The sequence below is a fragment of the Microtus ochrogaster genome, linkage group LG5 (assembly GCF_000317375.1).
Source record: "Microtus ochrogaster isolate Prairie Vole_2 linkage group LG5, MicOch1.0, whole genome shotgun sequence".
Classification (NCBI taxonomy): Eukaryota; Metazoa; Chordata; class Mammalia; order Rodentia; family Cricetidae; genus Microtus; species Microtus ochrogaster.
In genome coordinates, this window is record NC_022031.1 from 1,963,947 (window position 1) to 1,974,862 (window position 10,916).

Below are 10,916 nucleotides of genomic sequence, written 5' to 3' on the forward strand. Positions count from 1 at the left end.
TACATAGGCTTGGGAGAAAGAGGAAAATGATTATAGACAGTTATAAAAAGAAAGTTTTAAAAAATAAAACAAAGTCTTTAAGAGACAGTAAAAATAATATAAAACAAATAAGCCACGTAAAAATGGAAAATACACAGAGAATCTGGATTATGTGTATTATTGTGTTTTCTTTGGACTGAATGAGCCAACTGCTAAAACACATTTGATTCTGGGAGCTGCTAAGCTAAGCCAGCATATATATTTTAAAGGTATCTTGACTTCAAAACTTGAGTCTAAAGATGTCACTTTGCAAAGAGGTTCTCTATGGATTCCTTCCAGGTTAATATGGTTTGATGGAACAAGATCCCACAAAAGGTCTCCATGAACTTTACAAATACTTTGCCCAACTAACAGCAAGAAGCAGTTTGTAAAAAAACAATGGCCAAATCCCCGAAATGATTGTTTATAAATGCTTGTTTTCACTTAAAGGGGGTTGCCTTTAAGTAGTTAATGGTCACAGTAAATCTCTAAAAAAAAGGGGGGGGGTAATTGAAGAGACAAGACTAAAGCCATTTTAAACCCAAGGCCCATCTTTGTGGGATTTAGCAGGCACCCCATTCCAAGTACCTGTAAATTCAGAGAAAAGTCACAACCGACCCAAAAAACTGCCTGGCTGCCCAGAGACTGGAGGACAGCCAATGGAAAGATAGACAAACTTTTTAAACAGTTTTTGGGAGGTTTTGTGGAAAGCTACAAAAATCCTTTCTTGATTCAGAGCCGACTATCCCCTACCCAATCCTACCCAATCCGGTAACACGAAGGCATACAACTCCCTGCTTTAAAGACCCCCTGCACTGTGAGCTCAGGGCCATTCTCCCTTACCCACTGCATCAGTGTGTGGGACAAAGCAGCCCCTGCTTGCAAGCCTGTAAAACAATAAAGAAACCTTGTGTAATTGTATCAGAAAGTCGGCTCTGTGGTGGTCTCATGGGGGGGGGGGTCTTACAACTCCAGTATAACAAAATGGTATAGAAATGAATACTTTACAATGGTATGGACTTGGTTTATGGATACAAATTTAAGGTCAGTTTTGTTATACGTATATTTCTACTCTTATTTAAAGTATTATGTTTATATAGCTCATTTAAAATGTAATGCGTAATTTAAAATTACAAATTAAATAGTCATTTATAATAGTCAGACTTGTAGTTGTGTTAGTTAGGTTTTCTATATATACAGAGATATATTTCAGTTAGATAATTTTCAATACTTCAAAGACTACAGAATATGGCATTTAAAATATTTTAAGAACTTAGACTTTTTTCAACAGTGAGACATGTCTGCTTCTGGCAGCACCGATCTACTTCAAGAGGATGATGGGCATCAAAGAGGCTCCTTATAGAGCTTGCCTGAACTGCTTGACAGTATACTATATAAACTTTACATGCAGAACCCACAGAAAAATGACTGCTGAACTTGCCAAAAGGTGAGATGGTCCTTCAGGGTTCCTGCTTCATGAGTATGTCAGACATTCTGCAGGACACAGAAGAAAGTGACTGACAAGCTGCCAATATAAGCTAAACAGTATTTCAAATTCCCTGCTTTATGGAAAAGTCTTCCAGATACTATAGGCCTGTAGGCTGAAGATGGGTGCCCCAAACTAACAGAACTCTGGGTGACTGTTCAGGCAGCAAGACGTCTCTGTCAATTCCAGAGTTTTACAAGTCACTTACAATGCACTTCCTGTTTACTTAGGTAATATTATATATCCTTCTGGGGTCTCTGATGGAATTGAAGATATAGTTTTCCTTAGTTAAAATAAAAGATAAATTAGATATAAAACATTATACTCATAAAGATAAGATAGAGTATTTTCTTTAATTTTGATTAATACAAAGACTAAATATTGTAACTGTAATTCTTTCTTGATAACTGTTTTGTTATATGTAATTTTACTGTTATAGTTAAAAACCTTTTTATTTTTTATTTAGACGGAAAAGAGGAGATGATTTGGGATTACCCTCTGTATACTGTGAAAATGTTTTATTACCATTGGTTAATAAAGAAGCTGTTTTGTCCTATAACAGGGCAGGATACAGATAGGTAGGAAAACTAAACCGAATGCAGGAAGAAAGAAGGTGGAGTCAGGCAGATACCATCTAGCTACAGAGGGAGAAGATGCCAGACCCTTACCAGTAAACCATAGCCTTGTGGCGATACTCAGATTAATAAAAATGGGTTAATTTAAGGTAGGAGAGCTAGCTGGGAATATGCCTGAGCCGTTGACCAAACAGTACTGTAATATAGTTTTCATTATATTAATACAGTTTTTGTGTTTTTATTTGGGTCTGAGTGTCCAGAAAACAAAAAAGCTGTTTGATTATACAAAACTGTCCATAACCCCAGTTCCAGATCTTCTGAAACTGTCACACAGACATACAAGCAGGCAAAATACCAATGACCACAAAATAACAATAAATTATTTGGGGGGAAAACCCTAAATAATCAAAGGCTTGTTTCCCAGAGTGATAGCCTGCAGAGACAGTGAAAAGGTGGGACCTAGGCAAGACCCTAATACCACTTGGGCCACGCTCTCGTGGGATCCTAGTGCCACTTGGGCCACGCTCTCGTGGGATCCTAGTGCCACTTGGGCCACGCTCTAATGGGATCCTAGTGCCACTTGGGCCACGCTCTCGTGGGATCCTAGTGCCACTTGGGCCACGCGCTCACGGGCAACTGTGGAATGCCAGTCTTTCCCTCCGTTTCCTCCAGGTCACGAGTGAGCACCGTCACTGTAAAACACAAGCCAGACATGACGCACTTGCTGTCTTGCCACAGCAATAAAGGCACAAGCTAACCAATCACGGAATAAAACCCCCGAGGTGAGCCACAGCAAGCCACCTGGATTCTGAATGGGAAGGCACTGAAACTATACATCCACCTGGGAGAATTCACATCAGAGCAATACTAAGGGCTCCAAAGTATACATTACTTTTATCAAAACTTCAGGCTGGCAATTCGGGCTGGTGGGAAGGGAGCTTGTCTAAGCCTGATGACCTAAGTTGGATCCCCAGAACACAATGAAAAGAGCTCCTGCAGGTGCCGTCTGACAGCCTCGAGCACACTGAAGCTTGTGCATACAACCCCACCCCCCATATAATATTTTAAAGGATCTTCAGCATTTTCCCCAGTAATGCTTTAGAGTTGCTGTGTGCATAGTTCTTATAGTTCCCGTTAGAGCAGTCTGGGAGCACCTGACCACTCCTTATGCTGAGTATTCATTCAGTGCTTTTGCACACACTCATGCTTAGACAGCAGTGGCACCAGCCTCATCTCCAGTGACATCATTAATTTTAATAATCCCTTTGCAGACTCTTCTGTATTTTCTAATCACATGAACAATGAAGTAAGATTCAGTCCGACCACTGTTTCTTTGCCTTGCATTTATATACAGCCTCAAGGTGCAGCAAACCAGCTTTAATACACTCCCAAACAAAGGATCACTTATCAGAGAGTTGAAGGTTCTCAAAAGCAGAGAGATCAGGGAAAGAAATGCCCTGAAAATGAGAACTAGAGAAGTAAATACTGGGACACAGCAACAGGTTAAACAGAGGACATTCTGTCACATAAAACAAGATTTCCCAATTATTTTGGGGTAATTTACTTTCTAATCATCCCTTTTTTTAACATCTAAGTAATGTTCAGGCAGATAATACTCAATTGCACATAGAATAAAAAGACAAACAGCCATAGGGGGAAATATCAAGTGTTTACCTATATTGGGAAAACTATATGCAAAAGGTGAAAATATATAACCAATCATATACATTAGTTTCAAATATTTGTAACTTAACTCAAAACCCCTAAAAAGAGTTGAGACCATAGACTTTGATAATATATCATTAATTACACTTTTAATTTAAATGTTAACCATGGGCTGAGATGCTGATCTGGCATGAGGCCCTGGGTTCAGCACCAGCGACATGATGGTGCCCTGCTGTTCTCTCTGTATCTCAGAACTTAGAGAGAGAGGGCAGGGACATCATGAGTTTTAGTTCATCATCAGCTACATAACAATTCTGAGGCCAGCCTGGGATACATAAATACATACAGAAAAATGTTATTCGTAATAGTCTTAAAATAAATCTAACCTCCAAAATAACCTGTCTTGTAATAGTATTTAATGGTATGTGATGTTTAAGTCATGTGGCTAACAGCAGAAATATATCAATTACAGAGCCCCACTCAGAGTGTCACAGAGATCTAATTCATTAAATCGCCCAATAATAAAATAATTTCTGCCTTCAAACTTATAAGAACACGTTATTTTATCAAAGGCCAGGCTCAAACATACAAGAACAAAGTATCTGTTCATAGCCGGCCAATGGTAGCACACACCCTTAAACCTAGCACTCGGGAGGCAGAGGTAGGCAGATCTCTGTGAGTTCGAGGCCAACCTGGTCTACAAGAGCAAGTTCCAGGACACTTAGGACTGTTACAAAGAAACCCTGTCTTGAAAAACAAACAAACAAACAAACAAAACAAAACAAAAAGAAAGATCTGTTCATATGCCAAGGGCCAAGGCTAAAACAATAAACTAAACAATAAATTAATCCTTTCAAAAGGAATAGGAACCATTAAATTTTCTTCTTGGGTTTGAGAGGCCCAAGATCCTTATAGAGTATACAGACAGCAGTGTTGAAATTAAGCAAGGAGTTTGGAAAGAAGTCAAATAGTTCACCATTAATGCCACAATACATCATCAGCACAACCAAAATCAGTTGACATATCTGGCTGTGAATACTGCATTTAGTAAAACGTTACACTGTAACTAAGTACAACAGATACCTGAAAATCTTTCCAGCATGGGGGCTTAGACAGAGCCTGCAGCGCACAGTACTGTATTAACTGCAGAAACCTCCACAATAAGCAACCGTCTCTGGCAGTCCTGTGAATGGCAATATGGAATATACAAAGGACAGAGAGGTAAGCCAGCTTCAGAACAGGTGCCATCAGAACAGGAACTGCAGCCCCAGGCACTCACGTAAGCTGCTGACTTTAGAGGCCCGCTGTCTGACAGGTACTGCGCCAGTGCCAAATTACAGAGAACAACACAACAGAAGGTCTCTGTGAGGAGAGAGCCTGCTGTAGTCACACACATAACTAAATATGGCTTTTGGAAGAAAGACTTTTACAAAACAAAAACTTTACACTTGAGAATTGTGCATATAAATAGCATACTAAAATTTAAGGGGATCGTGTGGACTGGTGATTATTCCACGGCAAGTTCATTAATTAGATTTCCTGGATCCTTTCCCCAAGAGATTCTCACATGCAGATTTTCTTTCAACAATCAAATATTCCATCTAATTTTGCATATGCCACCTGAAATGTTCCCATTTTAAAATAAGGACCTCAAAGACAAATTTAAATCAATGACATCATACATCACAAACATCCAGGGTCAGCCAGTGTGATGGAGCTGGACACTGTCCTGTGCCAACTAGCTTTCGTCATCTCTTTGTAAAGGTATTATCTCAATTTCTTTGGCTATTCTTTCGGCTAATGCTTTACTATTTGCAGCAATTATTCTCCGAGACATCAAATCAAATGGTCCACCTGAAATCAAATCAAACATGGAAAACCAATTAGGAGAAAAGCAAGTGCACAACTGTATCTTATGGCCATTTTAATAGGCTTAGTTTTCAAACAGAAAAAAGAATCTATCACTCGATGACAGCATTTCAGTCTTGAGATGATGGAAGTTTCTAGGCATCTTTTCTGAGTAAGTATCAACATGAGGGATTTCAAGTTGGAATGCCATCCTCCCTTTTGGTTTCTTGTGGGCACTCTCACACTTCTGCACCGTCTGAGCGTCTGCACATACACAGACTGACTCCGATTCTCTTGCACATCGCTCTCTTCCCATTTCCTGCTTCACCTTGCGACATCTCCTCAGTAAACTCCTGGAACCCAGGCTTATTCTCTCCACTTTCTCCTACTGCTCAAAGTTAATATTTAACTGACCTAGACCAGAGCAAGAGACGCGGTGGACAAAGCCCGCTGTCCACTCTCACTATGGCCTCTTCAAAGTTCATGGAACAAGCTTCGGAAAAGAGTAGACCTCCCAAAGCCTCTCAGGAGCTCCTGGTATTCATCCTTGACGAGTCACAATCATTTCTCAGTGTGTATAACTAGCGACTGTCTTTACCTCTATCTCCTACTGTCTGATTTTATAGAAAATTGCACAGCCCATTTTTCTATCGGGACATGTATCAGCCATCTTTTTAGAGCCCACACAGAAAGGAAGCCTACAGATGTGAAGAACACGCTTCACCTGTCACATCCATCAGCACTCCGCCTGCCTCGGTGACGATGACGCCAGCTCCTGCCATGTCCCAGCAGTGGATCCCCATCTCATAATAAGCATCCGCTCCCCCAGTTGCCACAAGGCACATATTAACAGCAGCTGTTCCAACACTCCGGATTCTAGCGCGAGAAGTAAAGATAGGTGGGAAAAACCCCTTAGAAAACGTATTCCTGTTTAAGGTCACTTTCAACGCCAACTGTGGTTGTTTGCTTCAATCTAGAGAATAAATGTGGATAGAAGTATTCTCCATATACTTTAAACTTTCTCTCTATAAAAATGTTCTCTATATACTTAAAAATGAAGCATATAAAATGTAAATATCCTTGCTGTTCTTGCATGGACCTGAGTTCAGTTCCCAGCACTCACATGGTGGCTCAGTTCCAGAGGGACCTAATGTCCTCTTTTAGCTTCTGCGGTCACTGCATGTATGTGGTACACACACACATATGCAAGCAAACATTCATACACATAAATAAATCTCTTAAAATAATCTAATCACGACGTACTGTGTAAATTGGGAATTTATCACAAAGCTACCATCTAATAAGACAAACAAACATGATAACAAAGTCTTTAAGGGGAGACAAAACAAAATACCAGAGAGAGCCAGGCATGACAGCACATACCTGTAATCACACTACCTGAGAGAGGCTGAAGTGGACGGACCAGGAGTTCAAGGCCAGCCTGAAGTACATTGTATGATTTTGTCTCAAAAAACAAAACCAGACAAACACTGAAGAACAGTGACCCTTGTGTGCATTCCTGTCTGGACCCCAGCACCATTTATTCTACATAGACACAGTGCAACCATCTCCAGGCCGTGTGAAACACTATGCTATTGTTCACTGCCAACTAGAAAGGCCTCATGGTTGTGCCTGAACCCACAATAGGCCAGCTGGGCTCTGCATGAACATTTGCTTTCTACAATTAATAGGAGCTTTAAAATGCTCAAAAATGTCAAGATCATAACAAAATGGAAGACTGTGAAACAACTTCCAAAAAATGGATGGGCAATGAGAATTAGGCTGTGTATACTGACACATACTTAATCTCAGCACTCGGGAGGACAAGGGAAATCGTGGACTCATGCTAAAATTGGTGGTCAAGTCTTTGCACATTAAGTTCAAAGCCAGCTGGGGCTGCAGTGTGTAAGAACGACCCTCAAAATCAGAGGGCTCGCAGGATGGCTCAGTGAGTCAAGGTGCTGTCACCAAGTCTGACGACCTGAGTCCAATTCCTACAGCCCACAGTGGAGGGGAAACTGACTCCTAAACGCTGTCCTGTGATCTTCATGGTTGAACTGAAGCACAGGCAGAAACAGAAGCACTCGGGTTTGATGTGGTTATGTTACTGAATCTTTTACTAAGAAATAAACATGGTAGAGCAGCAGTTCTCAACCTGTGGGCCACAACTCCTGTGGCAAATCTCTACCTCCAAAAATATTCACACTACAATTCTTAACAGTAGCAAAATTGTGGTTATGAGGTGCATACGGAACAAAGAAAGCCCAGCGTGAGGACCTGCAGTGAGGGTGGCAGCCCTGGAAGCTAAGAGCCGCTGCTCCCGAGTGGGGAGGAGGAGGCTGAAGAGGACACTGTCTCAAAAACAAACACAGCAACAGCCACGACAGAAAGGAGCCAGGGAGAAGGAAACATAATGTCCATAAGTTACTTCTTACTCAAATTTTCTTTTTCCTTTTTTATTTGTTTTGATTTTGGGGGGCGGGAGCTGTTGTTGTTGTTGCTGTTGTTTTGAGACAGGACTCCACTAATGCTTCAGCCTCCTGAATGCTGAGGTTACAGGTGGGGATCACCATATCTGCTTCAAATTCCTATTGTAACTAATATTTCAACCTCTGGAAATAGGCAGAGATTCATTCTCTCAAAGTTTATACTTTTTCAAAAGTACTGGAGAATTGATGAATTGTGTGGGTATTTTTTTTTCTGTATCTAAAAACAAATAACAACAAAAAACCAAAACCTAGTATCTTTCACAAAGCCAAATTTTAAAAAAGGACAGGAATGACATGACACCTGTCAGGTCCAAAGTGTGCTCCACTCCCTGCTTCCCCACACCCCAAAAAAGAACAAACCCACTGACTCATACAACATGGAGCCTAGGCCCAGCTCTACCTGGACTATAGGATGTCTGGCAGTTAGACATAAGCCAACAACCCTCAGGAACTTGTAAAACCAGTCTCCATCTGCCAAAAGGAGTCATTTCCCTTATCTGGCAGAAGGGACACAGGCTTCACTGGCGTGTATCCACCTGTGGCTATGTGCCAAAGGCCATGCCAGGTTCCAGGCTCCCTCAGTCCCTACTCACAAGTACACATTTCAAAGCCCCATGCCAATCCCTTGACCCTTCCGTCCCTGACTCCGTGCCCTCCTCAACACGATTCTCACTGCACTCTGTATCCCTGGGTGCCCTCCTGTTCTCTCATGATCTCCAGTATTGGCTCCTGCTCCCAGCCATGTTCAGTCTACTCTCTGCTGTGGACACCTCCAGGTGCCCCTAGCTCTTCCTTCTCTCAAAAGCACAATCAAACCTTAACCATACAATGGGCAGTCATGTAGGCAGCTTCTTTGTCACCTCCTCCTTGAACAGAATACCTTTGACTTGGAGTGTGTTTTATAATTTAGCAAGATGGGTCAATCCAATTCCAAATGACAAGGTGAGCTGAGCACAAGGTGCTAGCTGGAATCTAGGAACTGAGGAGGCCCAGGCAGAAGCACTGGGAGGCTGATACTACCTGATAAGACTGCCCTAGAGGAAACAATCTGAAACAAAGCCCAGATAAGGGAAATGACTCCCTTTGGCAGATGATGACTGGTTTTACAGGAGACGAGGACACAGGGCAGTGAGAGCTCACGTCTTAGGAGGAATGACCAGGACTGCTCACAGTTTACCGGCCACAGTTAAAGAGCCACTCTAAAATCGGCATATCTCCACCTCGCTGTGTGATCTGCACATGTCTGAACCTCTGAACTCAGCTTTACACAAGGCTAGGTTACTAGACGATCCTTGGTGAATTCTTAGAGATATCCCTGAGGATGTTTCAGGAGAAAAAGTAGCAAGAGTTGGCAATAAGAGAGAATCCTAAAATTCTCTTGTTATTCAAATGCCTGTCTTTATTGTTTGAATGAGTTCTCACTATATAACCCAGTCTGCTCGCCTCTGCTTGCCCAGTGACAGGGATGACAGACAAGTGTTACAGAGCCCGGCTTCTCAAAGGCTTCGTTCATTTGGCAGTCTCTTCTTGTGTAGTTCAGCTGCCTTTGAACGATTCTCTACGGTCCTCCTGTCTCAGCTTCCTAGAGGCCAAGGTTACAGGTACGCTTGACCACGTCTTGTGACGGTGGCTTCTTAAATGATAATTTTTACTGAGACAACTATAATAAAGGTCAGAAAAAACAACAGTTATCACAACACAAAGCAGGATGAAAGTAGAAGAGCAGTATCAACTCATTAATAGCTTTGCCTATTAAAAACATTTATACATTAACTTATAAATTCAACTCCATTCTATGTTTTGTACAAGGGATAGGTTTAAAATGGAGAGACAAAAATAGAGAGACAAGGCTTGGCATTGTGGCACACACCTCTAAGCTGAGCATCAGGAAGACTGAAGCACTGGGAAGGCCGAGGCAGCAGGACCGTGAACTCAAGGCCTGCCCAAGATACACAACAAAACTATGTGGGAAACATCAGAAACAAAACAAACAAAATTCATCTAAAACCATGAGGAAGATATTCAAGGTCAATTCTAGCCTCCACACAAACACAATGGACTCAGACGTACATGAAGGGCACTCGTGCATGCGTACATGCCAGCATGGACACACACACACACATACACATGCGCGCACGCCAGCACGCATGAGCACACGCACACGCGCGCGCATACACACACATGCAGAGAAAGAGAGGAAGAGAGAGAGAGAGAAATAATAAAAGTGAATTCTTAAAAAAAAGTGCAGCTATCTGGCAGTGTGACGGGAATGAGAAGGCTTACCCATGGATGGGAAGGGAGCAAAGCTTTTCCATGTTGGAAAGAACAATCCGCAAAGTCTCTGGTTTTCTGGACGAGCCCAACTCAGTCACCAAGAGTGCTTTGGTAATATCTGAAAAAATAAGTTATTTCAAATAAACCATTGGATGTCAATAACCAAAACTCTAGAATAAATCTAACACAATTCAGAATAAAATGGGATATTTAAATCATTTTTCCTAGTTTTATCAAACATTTTCCCAAGCTTTAAAGCGTTAAAACACATAAAATTAGGTATGGTGCTCAATACAACCCTGTAATTAAAAAATAAAAATAAACAACAAAAAAGGAAATGAACAGAAATCATGCCCTCAACGTAAGTGTTTAAGAGAAGGTTATGGTTGGGCAGAATGGTGTGCATCTTTTAACCCAAGTGCTCAGGAGACAGAGGCTGGTGGCTCTCTCAGTTCAAGGTCAAACTGGCCTACACAGCCAGTTCCCAGTTCCAGGCAGGAGCTACAGTGAGACCTTGCTTCAAAATAAAACAAAACCGGAAGGGAGGGAGGGAGGGAGGGA

General features: G+C 41.6%; 1 protein-coding gene across 3 annotated transcripts in view; it reads right to left on the reverse strand.

Moving 5' to 3' along the window:
* Window positions 1–3,320: 3,320 nt before the first annotated feature.
* The window catches only part of Impa1 (inositol monophosphatase 1), a 17,593-nt gene continuing 9,997 nt past the window's right edge, over window positions 3,321–10,916 (reverse strand). For all 3 annotated transcript variants that reach the window (XM_013351761.2, XM_005361812.3, XM_026786732.1), the window contains exons 7-9: window positions 10,365–10,473; window positions 6,317–6,468; window positions 3,321–5,598 (exon numbers count right to left, since the gene is read on the reverse strand). In XM_013351761.2, coding sequence (XP_013207215.2) covers window positions 5,483–5,598; window positions 6,317–6,468; window positions 10,365–10,473 — 377 coding nt within the window. In that variant the 3' untranslated portion in view covers window positions 3,321–5,482. The remainder of the gene's footprint in view (window positions 5,599–6,316; window positions 6,469–10,364; window positions 10,474–10,916) is intronic.